General features: G+C 49.4%; 10 protein-coding genes; 4 read left to right on the top strand and 6 right to left on the bottom strand.

Moving 5' to 3' along the window:
- Positions 1-207: 207 nt before the first annotated feature.
- FFUJ_13790 (probable kinesin-related protein KLPA) lies at positions 208-3,310 on the bottom strand (the record flags this gene model as incomplete). XM_023581610.1 has 6 exons in its annotated part: positions 208-267; positions 317-2,019; positions 2,069-2,194; positions 2,513-2,909; positions 2,998-3,137; positions 3,184-3,310. 6 exons carry the CDS (start codon positions 3,308-3,310, stop codon positions 208-210), a joined length of 2,553 nt encoding a protein of 850 aa, XP_023434282.1.
- Positions 3,311-4,824: 1,514 nt separating this feature from the next.
- Positions 4,825-5,841, top strand: FFUJ_13791 (related to vacuolar protein sorting protein Vps66; the record flags this gene model as incomplete). XM_023581609.1 has 2 exons in its annotated part: positions 4,825-4,855; positions 4,904-5,841. The coding sequence occupies 2 exons, from the start codon at positions 4,825-4,827 to the stop codon at positions 5,839-5,841; spliced, it is 969 nt and encodes a 322-aa protein (XP_023434281.1).
- A 412-nt stretch (positions 5,842-6,253) lies between these two features.
- FFUJ_13792 (probable dihydroxy-acid dehydratase) lies at positions 6,254-8,117 on the bottom strand (the record flags this gene model as incomplete). XM_023581608.1 has 2 exons in its annotated part: positions 6,254-7,982; positions 8,050-8,117. 2 exons carry the CDS (start codon positions 8,115-8,117, stop codon positions 6,254-6,256), a joined length of 1,797 nt encoding a protein of 598 aa, XP_023434280.1.
- A 650-nt stretch (positions 8,118-8,767) lies between these two features.
- Positions 8,768-9,677, bottom strand: FFUJ_13793 (related to polyketide synthase; the record flags this gene model as incomplete). XM_023581607.1 has 3 exons in its annotated part: positions 8,768-8,788; positions 8,835-8,845; positions 8,897-9,677. The coding sequence occupies 3 exons, from the start codon at positions 9,675-9,677 to the stop codon at positions 8,768-8,770; spliced, it is 813 nt and encodes a 270-aa protein (XP_023435147.1).
- Positions 9,678-10,142: 465 nt separating this feature from the next.
- FFUJ_13794 (uncharacterized protein) lies at positions 10,143-11,468 on the bottom strand (the record flags this gene model as incomplete). Its single annotated transcript, XM_023581605.1, has 1 exon — positions 10,143-11,468. The coding sequence occupies one exon, from the start codon at positions 11,466-11,468 to the stop codon at positions 10,143-10,145; it is 1,326 nt and encodes a 441-aa protein (XP_023434279.1).
- A 199-nt stretch (positions 11,469-11,667) lies between these two features.
- Positions 11,668-12,651, top strand: FFUJ_13795 (related to endopeptidase Clp; the record flags this gene model as incomplete). XM_023581604.1 has 5 exons in its annotated part: positions 11,668-11,811; positions 11,862-11,880; positions 11,931-11,956; positions 12,008-12,149; positions 12,200-12,651. 5 exons carry the CDS (start codon positions 11,668-11,670, stop codon positions 12,649-12,651), a joined length of 783 nt encoding a protein of 260 aa, XP_023435146.1.
- A 676-nt stretch (positions 12,652-13,327) lies between these two features.
- On the bottom strand, positions 13,328-14,720 carry FFUJ_13796 (related to alpha-galactosidase precursor; the record flags this gene model as incomplete). XM_023581603.1 has 4 exons in its annotated part: positions 13,328-13,639; positions 13,693-13,830; positions 13,886-14,539; positions 14,595-14,720. 4 exons carry the CDS (start codon positions 14,718-14,720, stop codon positions 13,328-13,330), a joined length of 1,230 nt encoding a protein of 409 aa, XP_023434278.1.
- A 1,468-nt stretch (positions 14,721-16,188) lies between these two features.
- FFUJ_13797 (related to HRT2-high level expression reduced Ty3 transposition) lies at positions 16,189-17,863 on the top strand (the record flags this gene model as incomplete). XM_023581602.1 has 6 exons in its annotated part: positions 16,189-16,210; positions 16,260-16,330; positions 16,382-16,512; positions 16,564-16,686; positions 16,737-17,586; positions 17,633-17,863. 6 exons carry the CDS (start codon positions 16,189-16,191, stop codon positions 17,861-17,863), a joined length of 1,428 nt encoding a protein of 475 aa, XP_023434277.1.
- Positions 17,864-18,266: 403 nt separating this feature from the next.
- On the bottom strand, positions 18,267-18,700 carry FFUJ_13798 (uncharacterized protein; the record flags this gene model as incomplete). XM_023581601.1 has 3 exons in its annotated part: positions 18,267-18,413; positions 18,463-18,560; positions 18,616-18,700. 3 exons carry the CDS (start codon positions 18,698-18,700, stop codon positions 18,267-18,269), a joined length of 330 nt encoding a protein of 109 aa, XP_023434276.1.
- A 914-nt stretch (positions 18,701-19,614) lies between these two features.
- Positions 19,615-21,526, top strand: FFUJ_13799 (uncharacterized protein; the record flags this gene model as incomplete). XM_023581600.1 has 3 exons in its annotated part: positions 19,615-19,754; positions 19,804-20,122; positions 20,174-21,526. 3 exons carry the CDS (start codon positions 19,615-19,617, stop codon positions 21,524-21,526), a joined length of 1,812 nt encoding a protein of 603 aa, XP_023434275.1.
- Between the last annotated feature and the right edge of the window lie 595 nt (positions 21,527-22,121).

Here is a 22,121-nt window from a genome sequence, read left to right as displayed (position 1 = left end):
CCTAACAAACTCATCATAAGCTGGCCATGCAACTAAGTAAGGCGACAGCACTCAATCATATATGCACCCCAACTCCCTGCTCTGGATGCTCTGTTCCAGACGCTATCCTGATGACCCAACTCAAAAGCAACAGAATAAACACAACTCCATTATTGACGTCCGGCCTCCTTGTTCGTTCGTGATCGACAGTTTATACAACGGCCCTGCCTATGTAGAATCGCGAACCTTCTTGGTGGCCTTGGCTGTACCAATATGAGTGTTGTGCACCTAGTCCTGTCAACGTTGCGTTTACGAAACCTGGGAAGATTAGACATACCTTTGTTGCAAATCGAAGACTCGTCAATGTTTCCTTCAAGTGCTGCTCAAGAGGCGACACCATGACAAACATCAGGGTCTTGCTGTTGCCGCCCAAACTGTACTGCAGCAAGTGTGTCAACTTGGAGTTGCGGTATGGAATGTGCCCTGAACCTCGACCAAGGGCCTCAATGACATCGCCAAGACAGCTGAGACTCTTGTTGATGTTTTGTGTCTCCTTCATACGGTCGCCCTCGGCCTGTGAATGCTTGAGACGCTCGGAACCAGCCAAATCGACCAGGTTGAGCGTACCTTCGCAGCGCTCCCCTGTAGCTGGGTTCTCTCCGATGAGCTTCAGGATGAAGATACTGTGAGAACGAGATGATCGCTCGTTGGCCTTGGTGGCAGCCACTGATCGATTGTTCTGCGCCTCTTCAAGCATCGTCTCCACACTTGATGGGCTGTCGAGACGGACTGATGTGCAGTTTGTGATGGTTGTCTGCTTGCGAGCTTCGTCATGCCGAATCTCGAGCCTCTTCGCCGATCGCTCATTTGGCGTCAACAGGTCGTTGAGCTCCTCGTTGTACACTTCAACAAATGAACCCTCCATTGTGTACTCCCAAGACTTCTCCTTGAGCTTGGTAATGGTGTCGTAGATCATGTGGGTGGCACGAGGTATCATACCGTCGTTTGAGGACATAGTGTGTGTCTTTCCTGATCCAGTTTGACCATAACAGAAGATACAAACATTGTATCCGTCAAGGGCACTCTGGACAAGCTGAGAAATCTCACCAAAGATCTCCTGGTTCTGAGTGCCAGGAACGAAAACCCGATCAAACTCGAAGGGGTAGTTCTTTCGTGTGATCTGTCCCAAACTACTCTTCTCCTCAGGGCCGGCCAGAACAATTTCAGCAGATGTCTTGTCATCGGGGAACAACATCTTGGCCTCCTCGCCCTCACCATTTCCAAGTGCAGGTCGCACACGACACATAACTCGGATGTTGCCCTTGAGCTCCTGGTACTTGTTGAAAAGTACTCGGCGTTCCGTCTCCTCCTTGATGAGTTTGTGTTGGGCCTCTTCTGCAATGCGCAGAGCTTCTTGGAGACGCGCTTCCATGCTGGAAAAGGAGTCGGATTGTGCCTTGCTGTCAGATTCCAGAAATTCGACGTGCGATTTTAGTGAGTTGATCTTGGCCTCGAGAGTTGTGTTGGCTGCTGATAGTTCGGCGATATTGGTCTGCAGGCTGTTCTTCAATGTACGCTCCCGCTCCAAGTCTCCTCGAAGGCCTTCCACTTGAGAGTTGACTTCTTGAAGTTCCCGGTCCTTCCTCTGGATAGCTACTCCCATGTCTTGATGCTCATTGCCCATTCGAAGTCGTAGTTCCTGGATTTCGCGGTCCTTCTTCTGTCGCTCTTCGGCCAGCTCTTGATGGTACATTCTTGTCAGACTTTCGATCTTTTGCTCATGGTCTTTCGTCTCTTGCTCTTTCAGTCGGTCCAGTTCCCTTCGAAGCTCGTCGACTGCTGTTCTGTGCTGTCTCGACATATCGTCGATCTTTTCTCGGTGCTTTCGTTCCAGGTCATCCACTTGTCGTTGGTATTCCCACTTCTGTTTTTCCATCTCATGTCGGATTTGACGTCCCTCTTCTCTTGCTGCGTCAAGATCGGACTTGAGTGCGTCGTTCCTCAGGTCGAGTTTCTCTCTGTCACCCTCCAACTCTTGCACTGTAGTCCTGATTAGTAGCTGGACATCCCAACCCACGATACTACCTACCTCGCTTCTTGGCAAGTTCAAGAGCATCGTCTTGTCCCTTTCGCTCGCTCAGGGTGGTATTTACCATCTCCTTGAGCTCTTTGAATTGAGACTCCATATCAACTACTCGGCCATCGACGTCCCAGGCTACATATGATGTTAGATTAGAATCTTTGTTCAAAAACGACTTGCTAGGAGAGGTGTTCTTGACAGGCGATGTGAATTTTTTGACTGGCGATAAAGACAAGGACTCTTCAAATTCATTGAGCTTCCTTTTGACTCTCTCGTTGCTCGGTGGCTTCAGAGGGACTGCCTAAGGCCGCTCTGACGAAGTCTGTCGAGAGGTTGAAGCTGACATGGTATTCGGGTCATCTCTACCACGGCGCTTGCATGGAATATTAGAAATATGTGAGGTGGTTGAAGATTGTGAAGACTGTCGTATTAAGGGTCGGGAAATCGCTTGACTTCCAGCAGGGATTTCGTCTTCAAGACTCATTTCAAGGAATTTTGAAGTCAGAGAACTATCTCTGATTGTTGGCAATGTTGCAAATGACTGTGAGGTTCTGATCTTTTTGTAGGGAAGTGTGGTGATAGGTTGAGATGTATCTTGCGAAAGTGTCGTCGTACCATTGTTGGTTGGAGCTTCGTATCGGTCTTCTTCGCGGAGAGCATGGGCCGTTCGCGGCCGAGGCGCTTGACTCTTCGATCGAGCATGGCCAGGACGTCCGTTCACGCCGTTGACTCCGTTAACTCCATTGATTCGTGATGTGGCTGTCGGAGCACCGTTTCGAGCTGCCTGGTTTCTGCTGAAGACATTGGAAGATGCGCCGTATCGTGACTGGGTGGCCGAGGGTTGCTTGAGCTAGGGAGAATTAGCAGCTGTCATGCGATTGTAATGTCCAGCAGAAACAAGCCCTCTAATAACGAGGGTGCAGAGGATCTTGACTCACCCCGGAGGACATTCCGGCCAAACTCTGGGGCCTCATATTTGACCTAACACCGGCCGCGGCGGGAACATGCGATGTCGGCTTTGAAGGATATTCGAGGGCGCGATCAGAAAGAGGTTTACGCTTCGGGTCGGATTGCGATGCTGCTTTATGTCAGAGAGAACCACCATGAGTGCTCGTTGTGCATACCTGGTTGAGGAATCTCTCGCTTCAAATTCTTCAGAGCCGACAACGAACTTGCTGTCGACGCAATGCGGGCATTATGTTGCGATTCGCTCCATTCCGTGAGTCCACCCCCCGCAGCCCCTATTGACATCGACATCGACGGTGCCGGCAGTCGACTAATCTTGGAGCTCCTAAATGTCTACACCCAAGAATCATCAGCTTCTGAAACATGAGGGCACTAGGTAAACAACGTACCGGATTCTCCTCCATGGTGAAAACAATGCGCCCAAACACAGGGACCAGGATATGGAAAACAAGGAGCAGTGAAGCACCCGTATAAACGGCGGTAGCAGGAGGCGTTGCGGATATGCGAAGGATAAAAAAAGAGTAGCGTAGAAAGCAAAATGGTATCAGTACACGCTTTGTCTCTAGCTCATGGGGAGCTACGTGATATTATGGTTGGTTTCGTGAAGAGCCTGATGCGGGATAGCTCGGTTGGAGATTGGCGATTCGAAGCGTTGACTTGTTTATGTAAACACGTTGCCGGGGCAATGGGTCCGAGTCGCATCTGGAGATACCCCACCAGCCAATGAGCCGTGTTGCAACATGAGAGGTAAGATAATGCGCTTGACAGAATGCGACCCTGCTAAAGAATATTATTGATCAATTGGCAATACTATTGTGCAGCGACTTCTTCCTCTTATCGTAGTGGCTGTAGCATTCTGGCACATACATCATGCTGCAAACAATGCCAAAACGTCTCCAACGCTTCACGCCAGGGCTTGAATTTAATTGTGTTGAAGTGCCGATAAGTTTCTCGTCAGAAATGACTGGGCGCATGCATGCACTGGCAATTCAGATGTATCTTGAGCTCGTAGGATATTCATATTGAGAAAGTTCAATCCAAGAGGCCAACCCTCTAAGCTCTTGGTCTTGGGACAAAGCTCAGAAGAGATGTATAAGTAGAGAACTGGGCTCCCAATGAAGCTACTTCCAAGAAGACCCGTACAAATAGGTCAATCACGATTGCAATTGACAAGGAGATTTTGTCCTTGATTCTATACAGTTAGCATATCGCTTTCAGACCATGGAAGATATGACGGAGCCGAAAATATCGGGCTCCGAACTCGTCGGAGCTTTGAAGGATGCCAAGTCATCACTCCACCATAAACTCAAGCTTCTTCTGTTACCAGTAATTGATCCTAGTCACCCACCCTTTTATTTGTGAGAAATGACATGGCAGTCCATTGAGGTAGAAGTTACAAGACGGTTAAAACAGATCAGTTAATCATTGAATTCTCTTGCCAGAGACATATCGAGCCGTGTAACAATACCTAAGATCTAACCATAAAACGTCGCCGTCTCGCTGACTCAGCGCACAACGTTTCGCGAGAACAAGCCAACCTAACGTGGGGGCCACATATTAACATTCACATTCACATGTCACCCTCGATCTATGACATGACGTTCAATAGATGCGCTGTCGCAGAACCTGACCTCGCAACGCCGTCTCATTAGTCCTCGCTACGATATTCCGGATCGCCTTCATCATACGTCGCTGGCAACATAACATAAAGAGATAGCTCCCAAGCTCTTCCATGTCTCGATAGCTTTACCCCTCCGCTTGTCCTCTTTGTCCTTGTCTTACACACGATCACCAACAATATGGAAAAATACAGCCAATTTCGCGACAGAGGTAGAGTCTCCCACGGATTAATAATATTCACATGCTAATCATTCTTAGCAACGGGCATTGCGCCGTTTCTTCCCGTTTCGACGCCCGTATCAGCGCTTGCGACATTCACACACGCCGCTCTTTTCCTCTTCCGCCTCCCATTCTTCATCGCTTACTTCCTCGGCTACTTCCTCTTCTTCCACTTCCTCCCGCTGCCAGTTATCTTTCGAAAGGTTGCACTATGGGGATTGATGGCCATACCGGGAATATGGTGGGTTGACCTTCAGCTCGACGGTGTCAAACGTGGCACCCTTGCCGACCAACCCCGCGAGCGTTTCCCGCACCCTGGCTCAGTTATCGCTGCCAACTTCTCGAGCCCTATCGATGCTATCTACCTCGCTGCTATCTTCGACCCAATCTTCACCATTTCGTACCCCGATACTCGCAAGGTCCAGCGTGTGAGCTTGCTGGGTGCTGTGCTGGCAGCTCTCTCGCCTGTGAAGACTGGCCCCCCTAAAAATGCGAAATTAGTCGAGATCAAGGATCTTCTAGACAGCAACCCTGGACAGATCATTGCTGTTTTCCCCGAATGTGGTACCACCAATGGCAAGGCTATTCTGCCTTTCAGCCCGAGTATCCTTCAGACTCCTGCCGACGTCCATATCTTCCCTGTTAGCATTCGATACACGCCCTCCGACATCACGACACCAGTGCCTGGAAAGTGGTTCCGCTTCTTGTGGGATCTCCTCTCTCGACCAACGACGTGTATTCGTGTGCGCATTGCTGAAGGCCAGATCAACACCTCTGCCGCCAAGACGAACGGTGTAACACCTTCCTCATCCGAGCTACGCAACCGCAGTGATGCTAGTTCCAGTGTCTCCCCAGACGAGCAGCGTGTTCTTGATCGAGTAGGCGAGGCACTCGCCAGACTAAGCCGTGTCAAGCGGGTTGGCCTTACCATGAAGGATAAGGCAGCTTTCGTGGACGCTTTGAACGGAAAGAAATAAATACTTATGGAAGAGCTGGAAGATCTAGGGCTGATATGATCAGTAGAGTATTGCTTCCTTTGAAGTGAAGTTGCGTTTGGAGTTCGCATTGCAAGGAGCTATTGGAGGTCATTCTGTTCTGTCGGCCTAATACCCACAATCATTCGTGGATTTGCGTTTTGTTCTTGGGGTTGGTCTTTTTCTGGTTGTTTCAAGATGCGCATTCTAAGTTATAGCTTGTTAGGTAGACTTGTCAGCCCAGAGCATTTTCACGTATTAGCGAGGAGGCACTTTGAAAGCATTAAGAACGAAAAAAAAACACATTGGGATATAAGTTCTGACCCAGAAAAATCTAAATTCGCCTTTTCCCACCCATTAAACAGGAATTACATCGTTACTTTGACAATTCTTTTGGCTTTCGTGAGCCTTTTTTTTAGTTCTTGAGACCACTGTCGGTGACACAACCCTCACTGGCGTTCCTCACAAGCTGAGCGTACTTGCTCAGTGTACCCTTGGTGTATCGAGGGGCGGGAGCCTTCCAGGCCTTGCGACGTCGGGCAACCTCCTCCTCAGGGACGACAAGATCGATAGCACGGGTCTCGGCGTCGATGACGATGGTATCACCGTCCTCAACGAGAGCGATGGGACCACCCTCCATAGCCTCAGGGACGATGTGACCAATGATGAAACCGTGAGAACCGCCAGAGAAGCGACCGTCAGTGAGAAGAGCAACGTCCTTTCCGAGACCAGCGCCCATGATGGCAGAGGAAGGCTTCAACATCTCAGGCATACCGGGACCACCCTTGGGACCGTCATATCGGATGATGACGACGGTCTTCTCCCCCTTCTTGATCTCACCAGCCTCGAGGCTGGCAATGAAATCGGGCTCAGAGTCGTAGACGCGAGCCTTGCCCTCGAATCGGAGACCCTCCTTACCAGTGATCTTACCGACACAGCCGCCAGGGGCGAGAGAACCACGGAGGATCTGGATGTGACCGGTGGGCTTGATGGGGTTGCTCAGGGGTCGGATGATGGTCTGGTCTTCGGGGAAGCCGGGCATGTTCTCAACGTTCTGCTTCATGGTCTTACCAGTGACGGTGATACCAGAACCATCAATGATACCCTCCTTGAGCAGGAACTTGAGAAGAGCGGGAGTACCGCCAATCTTGTGCATATCGGCCATGACCCACTTTCCAGAGGGCTTCAGGTCGGCAAGGAAGGGAGTGCGGTCGGAAACCTTCTGGAAGTCCTCAATGTCGAGCTTGATACCGACAGAGTCGGCAATGGCGATAAGGTGCAGGACGGCGTTGGTGCTGCCACCGAGGATGGTTGTGACGATCATGGCGTTCTCGAAGGCCTGGCGGGTCATGATGTCGCGAGGTCGAATGTCCTCCTTGAGAATGTTGCGAATAGCAGGTCCAACGCTCTCGCACTCAGACTTCTTGCTAGGATCCTCAGCAGGGCTGCTGCTGCTACCGGGAAGAGTGAGACCAAGAGTCTCAAGGGCGGTGGCCATGGTGTTGGCAGTGTACATGCCACCACAGGCACCACCACCAGGGCAGGCGTTTCGGATAATGTCGAATCGCTGCTCCTCGGTGATCTCGCCGGTGATGTATTGGCCGTAGGCCTGGAAAGCGGAAACGATATCGATGGACTCGCCCTGCTTGGTGCAGCCGGGACGAATGGTACCACCGTAGACCATGATACTGGGACGGTTGACACGGCCCATTGCAATGGCGACACCGGGCATGTTCTTGTCGCAGCCAGGCAAGCTGATGTTTCCGTCATACCACTGACCATTCATGACAGTCTCAATACTATCGGCGATAATCTCTCGGCTCTGGAGCGAGTATCGCATACCAGTTGTACCCATGGAAATACCATCAGAGACACCAATGGTGTTGAATCGGTAGGGAATAAGACCAGCCTTGGCGACGGACTCCTTGACGATGGCGGAGAGGTCCATGAGGTGCATGTTACAAGGGTTGCCCTCGTACCAAACGGACGAGATACCAACCTGAGCCTTGTTCATGTCATCCTCTGAGAGACCAGTGGCGTAGAGCATAGCCTGGGATGCGCCCTGGGCCTTGGGCTGGGTGATGTTGGCGGAGACCTTGTTGATCTTGTCATCGGCGCGGAGGGCAGAGGCGGAGAAGAAGCGGCTGTAACGAGTCAGTATTCAGAAGATAATTGAGCTTCCAATTGATTGTTTGAGATGGAATAACTCACCCATTGCTTCTCGCAGAGAGGGGGAAAGCTCCCACAGCTCTAGACCTCAACAACGACCTAGAAAGCATAATGACGACGTCTAATCTTTTTCACGTGCGAAGGAGAAAAGAAAAAAAACGTCAATTGAAGCTTCAACCACAAACTCAAAATGGGTAAGAAGAAGAGTCCGACGCCTGAGTAAAAGCGGTGGGATGAGGTTGTGAACTTTTTCTGGCTTGCGATGTCGGCTGTGGTTTTGTTTCCCAAAATTTAGTCCCTGTGATCTTCCCTGTGACTGGAGAGGCGAGGGGAGACGTCCCCAGCCCAGGGTGTGAAGAGCTCCCCGCATGACAATTGGAGTGTTTTGATTGGCTGGGTGTCCTCATGGAGATGGTTCTTCGGGGGAGGTGCTTCAAGTCCGGAGGAGGCTTAAGCGTTGGAGTCCACTTTGAATAGAGTTATCCACTGAACTCGTCTGATCGAAGCTACGGATGCAATGTAAGATCATCCATGATGCCGAGGATCCGGCCTCTTCGTGCGAGTCTGTGTGATTACATTTGGATGTTGTTTTTGTCTTAAATTCAGGTTCTCGATGTTGAGTAGAGAATACATGGTACTGTCGTTCTTGTCAACAGCTCAGAGCGACACCGGCGGATCATACAGATCCCTGCTGTGTCATTGGAGTGTTCATGTTCTGGATGTATCTTCATGATTTCTATGACTTTTGTACTCTCTAATTCTATCGAGTCTCATTCATGTTCTAATAACCATCAGTGCCAACCCGCATAAACAGCCGAGCCACTTACCATGTCTTCGTCTAAATCTTCAACGTCAGATCTTGACCTTCTCGTCTGACTGGACGCTCAACCGTCCAAGGCAACCCACTCCAAATCATCTAGTGCCTTCTTCATCTTCGTCGAAATATCCTCAATAAACTCAAACTTGAAAACCTCGTAGTGATGTCCCTCAATATCCACCACATCAGCGAAAAAGTCCTTGTCGTACATATCCCACCCCAGATTCCGCTCCTCACGGCTCCAGTCCACAAGATCCGTCCCGTCCGCCGAGGGCACGGCCTTCTTGGCCCGGAGGAGACTAATCCGGGGCCGACGTCCTGCCTCCCAGACCGGAGGTGTCCAAGCTTGAATCATACGGCGAGCATCGGCCATAGCTAGATCCGCGAGAATCTGGTTCTTGTTCTTTCCCTCCTTGGAGTCTTCGCTGGGCATCTTGCGCTTTTCACTAGAGAACCTGTGTGGGTAGATTGTGTCGACCATGAGAATTCCGATGACGTCGATGTTGGAATTTTCAAGCTGCTTTGCGATTTCGAGACTCAAGTGGCCGCCCATGCTCCATCCGCCAAGAAGAAGTCGGATCTTTCCAGCTGCGTTGCGACGTCTGGGAAAGTCAGGCTTTTCGACAGTTTCTTTGATCCAGCCAGTGTAGAGACGGGCCATGTCGCTGAGACCGCCGTCGAAAGGCTCGCCGCTATGAAATTTGGGGTTGTAGATGCCATAGACTGGACGACGGAGAGGTTCTAAGCAGTGGTATGAGAATGTGGTGCCGCCGCCATCGTGGATGAGAAAGACTGGGACAGCTTCGCCGGTCTGCCAGTCCGCAGGCTGGACTATTTCAGGGTTTGTGTCCATGGTCGATGTCCAATGCTGATTTGATCCTCTGAGTTGCAAGTTTGGTCGTGCTTGGTTCTTGAGTTGTGCTTGGTGAGTGAGAGTAAGAACTTCGCTAAGCGTGATCCTTATCTAGGAAGGTATGCTGAGATCAAATCCTGCAAAAGATCAAATGCTGAGCAAGAATTCGCTCAAATGGGATCAAAAAAGTATTCTTCAAAAATAAATGCAAAGAACAAACGGATATCTAACAGCTCCGATACACGGGTACCGAACAAATAATCACAGCGTTGTGCTACCGAGTCTAACTCGTATCGGATCTTTGACCTTCGGAGTCTATCGGCGGCGGTGACACCTGGCGCCATCGGCAATTGCGGGGCCGGGCCGTGATTGGAGGCCGGCCGGACAAACATCATATCTCATGCGGCAGACAATACAATTCATCTTGATGTTCATTCATGGTATCTCATTTCTATTTTACAGTCCTTAGTATTGCTTCCCCTCAATGGGCCCAATTTGAGGCAACGCCAAGTATCCTTGCAGTCTCCAAAGAAGCAAATGCAGAGCTCGCATGCTTCCACTTCTGAAGTTCTTCAATACCAAAATCTCATGGTCTCGGAATACCTGTGACTTCTCTCTCAACCTCTCAAGCTCTTCTTCTCCTAGTAAGTATCGCAGATCATGAACTGCCATCTTACCGCCATAAGAAGCATCTGCTATATCAAGAGTCGCATAACTGTTCATGTCCTTCATATCCTCCTTCGGAATATAAAGAATTGCTCCACCTCCTGGGATGTTCTTCGCCTCTTCCCAGCTGGCAACAGACCTTATGAATTTGTTTGGTGCCCATAAACCTTCCCTGCAAGAGCGTGTGATGAGTGTATCAACAGCCACCCGTCGCATCATCCCAAGAAGTACATCGCCCATGTCTGCTCGGAAAATCTTTCGTTCGACATCATGTTCAAGGTGTGCCATACCTTGGTGGGAATTCATCTTTTTTTGATAACCCCTGCTACCTTTCCTTCCATTGACTCCTCCGATCATATCGATTACACTTTTGCGCGCGAGAGTGTAGGCGACAATGCGTGCTCGTCGTTCTATCAGTCCCTCGTCCGTTTCCACATCCTCAGCGTCTACTTCTGTGCTTGCCTCAGCTTCGACACCTGCGTCTCCTGGTATTGCTTGGGTCGACGTTGTTTGGGATTTTGTAGCCATTTTTTCGATTTCGATTTGTACGAGTCCGATCTGCCTCCGCACTCGTTCAATGCCCTTCCATATTGATTTCAAGTCATTGGACTCCATCTCCACCTCTCGCTCTTCTCTTTTCGGCTTGACTCTTAAGAAAGAAAATGGGCCTGGTGCCCACCATTGGCTCTTCTCCTCAGGATCTGGGTGCTCGACCAATTCGAAGTCCTGCAAGAAGTATCTAGGTAGGCAAGCGTTCGTGTTCTTGCACCATCTTGTCGGACCCATCAATGCTTCAGCGTATGGGTTATTTGATAGCTTCTTCCGAAATTGTCCTGATATGGCCGTGGGCATCGCTTTCTTCGTACGTCGCCTCGCCTGCATGAACTTGTAGTCCATCACGGGAGATATCGGTAATTTTCCAGCATCTGTGTCTACAGTCTTGTCCTCAGGATGGATTCTCGCCCGTTTGCCGCTCGCCATTCGATCAAGTTCCGATTCGATCTGGTTCAAAAGGGCCTTTTTGCTCAATTCGGATTTGTCGTAAGAAAGCCATCGTTTTTGGCAATTAATCGGTGAGCCAAACGTTCTAATATGGCCAGCGCAGGCCTTTGTGTATCTCTTCATGGTGCTCGTGGTGTTATAACGAACTCATTGTTGACTTGTAATGCTATGCTTGTCGCAAAGCGTTCGATGAACAGCTAAATTTCTCCCGTAGTCGGATTCTTATCGATAAGAGCCCCAGCTTCGTAGCTTCCATCCCCCCACCACTTCCGCCCGGCCCCGGTCCGTAAACTTACATCACCGTTCACATCCATTCGCGATCATGTTTCTGCGGCCAAGAATGTTGCGCGTGCTGCGCGGCGTGTCGCAACAACATGTGAGAGCTTTTGGCTTCTCCAGTTCTCCCGGAAACTCGCCAATGTCACCAAGGAGCAACATTCCCATGCCCTACATCGAGGAGTCGTCGGTAAGCTGCCTGAGTCCAGTTTGTTGCATGCGCGCAGCTAACAATTCCAGGCTGCCGGAAGAAAAACATGTTCGTTTGAATTGGTATCGCAAATGGTTCAAGAAGCTGATGGGTTATAGGGGATATCTTTTCCAAGCTCCTACAGGTAAGGAAGGACAAGCTCTAGCCATCGAGTTATCGTTACTAATAGTTCTAGGAACGCATCGTCGTCCTGAATGGTGAAGTTAACGACTACATGTCTGCTTCGATCGTGTCACAGCTGCTTTGGCTCGAGTCCGATACCCCAGATAAGCCGATCACGATGTACATCAACTCTCCTGGTGGTTCCGTCACCTCAGGTACGTTCGCCCGATAACCAATTTACAATCGAGGCTCACAAGGGGCACAGGAATGGCGATCTACGATACCATGACATACATCAAGTCACCAGTGTCAACAGTGTGTGTCGGCGGCGCTGCGTCAATGGCTGCAATCCTCCTCGCAGGAGGTGAAGCGGGCAAGCGATTCTCTCTTCCCCACAGCTCGATTATGATCCATCAACCGCTGGGTGGCACTCGAGGCCAAGCATCCGATATCATGATTTACGCAAACCAGATCCAGAAGACACGAGAACAATCGAATAGAATCATGCAGTACCATCTCAATAAGGCAAAAGGTCATGAAAAGTATTCTCTTGAGGAGATTAATGATCTGATGGAACGGGATAAATACTTGTCTCCTGAGGAGGCTTTAGAACTCGGCGTTATCGACGAGATTTTGACAAAGAGATCCGAGTCAGAGCAAGAAAAGAAGGAGAAGGATGACAAGCAGGGAGGAGGTGATACACCTCAGGCGAGTTGACTTGGTCATTTGGGGTGAAGATGTATATTGTCCCAAACAAGCGTCTATGAAATACATTGTCGAGTTTGCTTTGAACAGGACATTCTGGAAATTGGCCCATAGTCAGACTCTGTTTCCATGCTCTTAAGAGCAACACATCATTATTGGATCATCGCAATAACCCTGGGGAGAAAAGTTCACAGTGCAGGGTAGCTTCACTGCGTGCGCCCTTGTTGGGAGAAACCTCACCCATAGATACTACTGTATCTTGTCTCAAATGCAAAAGGAATAATTCTATGATATCTTGCTGAAGATGACATCATGGCTATTGTGCTTCTCGGCGTAGTGCATAGCGGCTGCGGAGGAAGTTCACTTTACATAACGTTTCCAAAGTGGAGAGTATGGTTTCCTGTGGAGCGTGGTCAACAAAGCAAATGTTAACTAGATTTGCCAGCAGATGTTCAGTCACTACTAGAGATCGCCACCAGGTTGGTCAAGGCTTGTGTTGTTCAACTTTGGGTCATCAAAGAAAAGCCAAAGTTTATGAGAGATTCGAGAACCAAGTTTCATGCTATGTACTAACTGTCCATCCACTTATGGATCTTGTGTGGCAGCATCCTCCAACAATCTTTGTACGTAGAATCGTAGATACAGTTTCAAAATATATACTCTTCAAAAAAGTCTCGAACCCATTGGATTAGTTGTGGTCAATGCGGAAGACCGCAACATCGTGTGTCTGCAAGTTGGCCGAGACAGTCTTGCCCTTTCCTTTGGCACCAGTCAGAAGCTCAGTCCACGAGTACTCCATATCCTTCAGTCCTGGAACGTCCTTGAGGTTCAGCTGAGTGTTCAAGTTGCCCTTGCTAGCGACGATGGCGACAACTGTTCCGGTTGAGATGGGGCCGGACCAGTAAGGGTAGATCTCGCCGCTTCCCTTGGTGGGTGTGTTGGGAGGAGTAAAAGGCACAGCAGGCTTGGACAGCGAGTCTTGGTTAACGGCGAGAAGGCCCTGGAGCATAGTTAGCAGGTGTTAGGAGGGGCCAGGGAAATGGTTGTAGATACCTTGTTCGTGATCAACTTGACCTCATCGCTGTTAAGCTTGGTCATGTCTGTTCCAAGAATGATAGGAGACTTGGTGATACACCAGATGGCAAAGTGAGTGCGCTCCTCAGCAGGAGTAAGAGCACCGTTGGCAAGGATCTATGTTTTGGTCAGCCCCATACTCACTCTCAGCCGAGGTAAGGTCAAGACTCACCATCATATCGAGATCGTTGTAGTGGCCTGGTACAGTGTACTTCAGGATAGGTGCCGCCTGGTTAGCAATACGGACAACATCCGCCCATTTGCCCCAGTTGTCCTGGCTCATTCGCCACATGTGTCCGACCTGAGCACCCCAAGTCCAAACCTCATCATAACCCCAGTTGCAAAGCGAATAGAGAATGTCCCTTCCTGTAGCCCGAAGGAGATCCCTCATCTTCTCATATCGAGGCTTAGAGCTGGGAGCTTGGTTGTTGGGACATGTCTGAATATCAGCAGCGTTGCCTGTGTTGCAGGGTGTGTAACAGTTGTCGTACTTCCAGTAGTCGACACCCCAGCTAGCAAGAAGATTTGCGTCTTGCTGCTCGTGGCCTTGACTTCCAGGATAACCTGCGCAAGTCTTGACTCCACCGTCACCGTAAAGACCGAACTTGAGACCCATTGCGTGAATCTCATCGGCTACTGGCTTGATACCTCTTGGCCATTTTGCAGGGTCAGGGACGAGGTTGCCCTTGGAATCTCGCTGCTTTGTAGACCAGCAGTCATCAATGTTGACGTATTGGTATCCGGCGTCCTTGAGACCCAGACTGATGAAGGTCTTGGCTGTAGCAAGGGCAACTTTCTCACTGGCTGCGTTACATTGTCCTTGATTCTGGAGGTACTGTTAGTGACGAACAGATGGACAGGTATACTCGAGAGGAATTCACCCAGCCGTTCCAGCCAAGAGCAGGAAGCTTGCCAACTTCACGAGTTTGAAGATGGTTTCGTGAAGGGACGGCCGTGGCTAATCCGGCGAGGGCCACGACACCGAGAGATTGGGTATTGAAGAACATTGTAAAGATACTAGAGCTGTTGAGTATGTACAAGATATCAACTGGAGAGGAATTGGAAACACGATTCTTATATACACTTAACCCTTGTTCATGATCGTCTAATTCCGGTACGGCACTTCATGATGCTTGAGCTGCCGGCTAATAAGACAACTGCTGGTTAAAGTCGTATAAGTCGATGCCTCCACAAAAACAAAGTCCGGGGAAAGTCTCAGATCGGAATTGATCAACAAATCACACGACGTCCAACTCGTACTAATTGGTGCGGCTCATCGCCAACTCCCGTTTTCCCCAGATGGAAAAATGCACTTCTTTTTACCGCTTCAGCGCTGGTGATCCACCGAGGATCAAGCCGAGTACTACCTTCCTCTGCGTCGCGTATTTGGGGTCGTTCGATGAATTGACCAAAGTGAGGTTGATGATTGAACTTGCGGGCCAATCGGAGGTGTAGCTAGTATTTCCTGACTGGGTTGAGGATTAGCGAAACGCTTTGGTGACCCTTTCATAAGCGGACCAAACATGATGTAAACTCAAACAACCTTGTTGAAACAGACGATTCAATGCGTTTTTTCTCAGGTCAGATGAACTGCCACTACCTGGCATGTTTCTTCTTAATTGAGATGTGGGCAGGGTAGTCGGGATGAACGTGCCGGTTGAGTGGTGCGGATCTTGGGTAAACAGAAACACGCAGCTGATGATATTCGGACCGACATTAAAGCTGAAGTGCGGAAGAGATACAGAAAGAATACATTCTTGGGACCCTGGTGGCGATCGTTATGATCAACAGAGGCATAGGCTAGAGAAGAGGTGAAGACGAAGCTACCAGGTGAGGAAGAGATCTCAAGCTCGAGACACTTTACCAAGAGTATCAGCCGATCAAATAATCGAATCTTTCAACCGAACCGGCTGAAATCGTTGCTCAGGCTAGCTGGGAGCGAGTCAGAGAGGCAAATTACAGGAAAGGGAGATATGCGGTTTCGAAACATACTCATGGATAGTCTAAAGTATACGAGGTATGTCGAGTCTCAGGTAACTCATAACGAACCGAAGGGCCTGTGGAGAATAGACGAACTGGCTAAGTCGGCAATCGTTCTTATCATGACAGAATGAATTATCATTTGTGACTGACTTGGACAATGATAACAATCAGTCATCTCACAATGTCTTCAGCTAATTATTCATGATTTTATTTCCTAATCAGGCAATTAGACAGCTACTCCAAGCCTCAGTAGTCAGGTCTAGCCTCTCATGGTGTTTTCCGACCAGCTCGGCATTCAAAATTGTTCCTGACGTCAGATTCGAGACTGTTCCTGTTGAACCCCACCAAAAAAAAGTAGCCCCGCGTACCCCTCCGCTTCCATGATGGCGGATTAGACCTTTAAATAATTGCTCCCTAAAGATCTTCAAGATCGATCAGCAGAAGACTTATCCTCCCTCCTCTTCATATCTCGGTGGTGAGAAAGATAGCAGAATGGAGCACGACACCAAGACCCGTATGTGCTTCTCGACTCTCCCTTCGAACGCGACTGACTCCGCCGACAGCCCAATACAAAACGAGCGATCCTACCTCGTTCGCGAGTGAATCCGTCAAGAGGCGATGGCCTGTCATTCTTGTAAGACGTCTGGATGTGTCGCTCACGAGGCACTCTCTAACTCTGAATTAGACCCAGGGAATTGACGATGTCTACCGCGCCGTTACCAAGACCAGCGACCCCGAGAAACTAGCGGAGGGCAAGAAGATTATCGAGCAACTCGCCAATCTGAAGTACGAGGTCGAGCATGACCGAAAGCTCAGGTACGATATACTTATATCGCGCACAGAAAAACGCCACGGCTGACTGTGTAGTCCCCTCCCCGACGATGGATTCACGGAAGAGATCGAGACATATAACAAGGAGCTCGAGGCTCTTGGCCCCGATGCTCACTGGTACGATGTACCATGGTTGTTCTCCGAATGCTACCTATACAGGTAAGTCCATGCGACAATGACTATCTGCGTGCGCCGCTCACAATATTTAGACGCATCGCGGCCATATTCCGCATGACCGAACACTGGAGATCCTACGATCTTTTCGCCCGACAGAAGATGGACACCTTCCGATCATCAAGACCCGCCGTTCTCGAGCTCGCTAGCAACTATAGACAATTAGTCGAGCAGCTCCGTGCTGATAAGGACTCAACACATGATCCCAAGGCCGAGAAGACTCTGTTCCAGGAGATGTTCGAGATTTGCCTGTGGGGAAACGCTACAGACTTGTCACTACTCACAAACTTGACCTATGAGGATATCCAGAAACTCCAGGGCTCTGAGGCTCGTAAGGCGGCCGAGAAGAACATCCTCGTCAACGATCTCCCTAAGGCGTTTGATATCCTTAAGAAAGCGCAGGCTGAGGGCAAGAAGGAGCGCCGCGTTGATATCGTCCTCGACAATGCTGGCTTTGAGTTGTATGTCGATATGATTCTGGCTGGGTACCTTCTCTCAGCTGGTCTCGCCACACAAGTCGTCCTACGACCCAAGTCCATCCCCTGGTTCGTCTCCGACGTTGTGCCCAGCGACTTCAGCGGCTTGTTGAACGCTGTTGCCAACCCCCGCGCTCTTTATGACACACCATCAGAGGATGAGGAACTTCAGGGCAAGAAGCCTGAGCCCCTATCTGAGGAGGGCGAGAAGGACCTTAAGTTCCTATTCCAGGAGTGGGCTACGTTCCACGCTGAGGGACAGCTTATGCTCCGACCTAACCGGTACTGGACTTACGGCGGTAGCTTCTGGCGATTACCGGCTGAGAACCCTGAGTTGCACGAGGAGCTCAAGGAAGCCGAACTTGTCATCTTCAAGGGCGACCTGAACTACCGCAAGCTCGTCGCTGATGTAAGTAACCTCCATCTTGTTTGAAACCAACCCTGACTTGTGACAGGCTGCTTGGCCCGCTACCACACCTTTTATCGAGGCCCTCGGCCCCATGGGTCCCTCTTCAGGCGTCAACATCTTATCCTTGCGAACATGCAAGGCCGATGTTGTCGTTGGTCTTCCGGAGGGCAAGGATGAGGAGTTGAAGCAACTTGAGGGTGGCGGTGGTGATTCTGGTGCTCGAAAGTGGGCGTGGAACGGAAAATGGGCTGTTGTGAACCTGTCTCAGGGTCATTAGAGGGGGCAAGCAGGGATACATTTTGTTGATATGATGATAGATGTTTAGACGTACAAAAGATATAATAGAAAACATATACCAATTTTCTAAGATGATGTCCGATTACTGCTTTCAAGTTGGGGTACTGGCAAACTCCCAGGCTTCTGTTTCTGTCCTTCTTTGAGTTTCCCTCTTTTTTAGTCAACACGCACATGTTTGAGAGCTGTTTGTGATCAGATGACACCAGAGATAGAGATCAAATTGAAAATGACGAAAGAAGCCTATTCTGAGCAACGTTTTACGAACAAGACAGAACTCCGTTCCTTACCCATGATCAACCACCAAGAGGATCATAGACCCGTGCTAACAAGCCCTTTTTCGATAGCAGACATGGCGCCGAGAAATACGCAACGCAACAGTATTTCTATGCTGACTTCTCCTCAACCTCGGCTTTCTTCTTGTCCTTCTCTGCTTCCTCTGAGGCCTTTCGCTCTCGCTTCGCTTCTATCTGTGCGACGATGTCGGCGTGGATAGAGCCGGGCGTACGAGCACCATTATTGCGAACACGATCCTGTTGGAACCCCTTAGCCTTTCGTCTCCAAATCTTGAGACTATAATACCTGATCGAGCGCAAGACGTCCATCGTTACAAGTCGGGCATACTTCCGCGGTGGGTCGCGCGGCAAAGCACTCGTGTTTAGAAACCAGGGACTGAGGAGCTTGAGAAGTATGATGTTAGTTGAATGACTAAATGTATCGCTGAAGGAGACGAACGGTTTGATGTGCCTTGAAGGGGGCCTTCGCTTCTGGTAGTTGGGGAAGAAGCTTCCCACTGGTTAAGCACTTCTTGAGTAGGCATGACGAACGACTTGAGGTGTTTCAATCTTTTTAGAATAAGTTTTCAGAAATGGAGGGTTGTATTGGTATACGAGGATAATAGGTAGTAGAGTTAAGAAGATCAAATTATAGCGAAACGAAAAGGTCAAGTGATTTTAACTGTCCACATGAAGCCTGACGTCATATAGATGCACATTGAGTTGTAGAATCATGTGTGAGATTTTAAATTCATCGCTGTTGTATTTGTGCGACAGAAAGAACGAGTCGCAAAGGTTGTTATTGGGTTTCGTTGAGCTCGGTGTAAGTCAAGCTGCTCCATGTAGACATGTCATTCAGAAGTGGTCACAAACTAATACTAAGTTGGTGTTATCACTATAGGCTCTTTAATAGAACTATCAGTAAAATTGAACATTCTACCAGTGATTGTTGATATTAACAGAATCCTTTTCTATAACCAACCCGTTTCTGAGCCCAGAGATATCAAGTCTACCGTTGGTCTGTCCCGACAGTTCGGGCCTCACCCGCCAAGGGTGTCAGAATTGACTTAGCCGATCCACCCACTGTCATCAAACTTGTCACTTGATGTGAAAGAGGGGGGAATTGGTTCAAAAATGTGCGGAGAGATCATTGATAAGTTATAATGTGTTGGTAGTCTGAATTCATCTCACCTTATGAACACAAACAAATACATGAGCTATTTATTCGTGGAGAAGATATACTTGAAGAGCACCTTCTTTTTATTACCCCAGATGTAGACGCGGGTTCCTGATCTTCTGGAAGGCGCCCCGCAAATGCAAATGTAAACGCAAACGGAGCTCTTCCGCGTCAGGTGACGGGTTTAGGTTCCTCATCTTGCATTATACATCAACTTTAATTGACCTAACCAACCATTGTAGCATCATCTATCGTTTATAACTTCAGCAGCGAGACGCTACAATGGACATGAACAGTGGACGGCCTCTCATTCCTCGCCTTCCAAGCGGTGTATCTCCTCAAAATCACAGCCCATCAAATACAAGACCTGCGACCTCGGCGCGACGACAGATCCGCTCACGCGAGGGTTGTTTAACATGCAAGTATGTATGAACCAAGCGTCAATAGATGCAGCATCTAATCAACTCGAAGGAGGAGAAAAGTCAAATGTGATGAGCAAAGACCACGATGCTCTCATTGCGAGAGACTGAATATGGAGTGCAAATGGCGACCCCAGCAGCGATCAGGAGTTCAAAGGAGACAAGCGCCTTCCACTGAAGTACCTGATCAATCTATCGAGCAGCACCTATCACCAAATTTCGACACATCACCGGGGAGCTCAGTATTCCAACCAGGAAACGCAGTTGATGAAGTCTTCGATTACGCAAGTTTCATGTGGGACTACGGTGACTTTTGGCAAAACGCTTCGCCAGAGACACAGCAGAACCAGGGGCTGGAAGCAAATATGTTGGTAAGATGAAACTATTGACTACATCCCTGCGGGCAGTACTGACACGAAAAGGCGGCCCAATCGCAGATCACATTCCCCGACAGGACAGCATTTACGACACCACTTTCAGCGCCCTCACTGACACAGAGCAATGGTAGTCGGGACCATGATACGACGGATGCAAGTACTAAGTTGATGGAATTCTTCGCAAACTCCGTCAACCCCCCTATCATCGCTGAAGTCGAGACTCAGAAGAAGTGGGTGTCCATGCGACAAGCTGTAGTCGAAATGGCAAGCATTTCTCCCATGGTACGACACGCGATCATGGCCTTCTCGAATTTACTTCTTTCTCGACGCGATGGAAACTGGACTATGAGCGACGAGGATCACTATCAGCGAGGCGTTACTGAGGTCGCGAGTCATGATGGCACTCCAATGTCGGAACACAGCCCTGCGCGCGAATACCTTCTCGCAGCATTATTCTTTCTCAGCTATATCGATATCTTGGAGAGTCGTCTCGATGCTGCGCACTCAAATCTCAAGCGCGCATATACGCTCTTCCAAAGTAGTGATAAGCACGGCCTAACAGCAGTAGAGAAGCAGCTGCTTCTTTGGATTCGACTTCTCGATGGTCGGGCGGTAACGGCTGGTGGCTCTGGTCTTTTCCTCACCAAAGACGACGAAGTTCTTTTGGTAGAAGCATCACCCGCGAGTTTCGATGGTGAGCTTGAAGAAGTTTCGAAAGATCCCACTGATGACATCGAGGACGTATTGTTCCAAGTGTTGTATCAGCCTGGCGTTGTGTTCTACCAAAAAGTCCAAAGCTTCATGGGGAGGATATCAAAGATAGACCCCTGGCATCGTTCTCGAGGGACGGTCGAAGACGAAATCGAAGTCATGAACATCGGTACGGTCATAGCGGCGGATTTGCGAACTCTATACGAACACCGTCCACCATTGATGGATTTTGCTGTGGCAGGCAAGCTCAAGGAGCCTCACGTCTCGAAGCATCTAGCTTTTGTCATCACGCGAGCATTTCGAACGTACCTCTCGAACTATTACGCTAGCAAAGTCCACCTTCACCGCGTTGCCTACAAGAACCTTCCCCTGACGAAGGAAGCGTCCGAGGCATTAGACCAGATTCGAAATCTCGCTAGACAAATTGTGGCGGACTTGGACCCTGAGGATACTCTTCCCGTCAACATGCTATGGCCGCTGCTGATGCTAGGAGTCGAAGAGCAAGACGCCAACGAAAAGGCGTGGATAAAGACTCAAATTCTCAGAATGGAAAAGGTTGCTGGCAACGCGCGCATCACGGCGCAAGTGTTGGAAGAGGTTCAAGCTCGACAAGACGCTGCCAAGGCACGAATGGATATCCGGGCCGTAATGCATGCCGTTTTCAACTCATGCTTTGCCATTGTCTGAGTTGTTTGGGACATGGTCGGCTTGTAACGGCTTGCTCCTTGGACAAGCACGGAACATCGCCAATGAATTACCACCAATGGTCGCTCACCAACCTTTCTGCAACTCCAACTACCATTTAGCTAGCTTCGCATATGCATCCGACAGATCGGGACAAACTAGTTCCCATGGCTCATGCCACTAATATCATGCGACTTGGCATGCATAGCTTCTCTAGCTTCTCTTCTCTTGTTCTTCAACAGTTCGAGTTGACGCTCGGCTCGATGCCCCACCCACACTCGTCGAGCCGATCGGATGTGGCTGTCTCCAACTTCCCCGCATGATGCTAAAGTGGATGAAGCTGGGGATGGGTCTTAGCACTTGGACGAACCGACAAACCATCATGGTCATGAATTGCATCGATCCCCGCATGGGACGTGGCATGATACCCGTGGATCCGATGGGGGCAGAAAGAATATCTCCACAATATCGGAGTGTGGAACAAAACCCTCTCCATTGATCTTGAGACGATTGATCATCTTTGTTCTGATCTTGTTCTTCATTCTTCATTCAAACATCTTGTGATCTGAACAAGCAGTATCCCAGCATCTAATCTCAA

Source organism: Fusarium fujikuroi, chromosome FFUJ_chr08 (genome assembly GCF_900079805.1).
Source record: "Fusarium fujikuroi IMI 58289 draft genome, chromosome FFUJ_chr08".
In the NCBI taxonomy this organism is placed as follows: domain Eukaryota; kingdom Fungi; phylum Ascomycota; class Sordariomycetes; order Hypocreales; family Nectriaceae; genus Fusarium; species Fusarium fujikuroi.
Note: the sequence above shows the minus strand (reverse complement) of the source record. Positions and strands in the feature narration are given on the sequence as shown.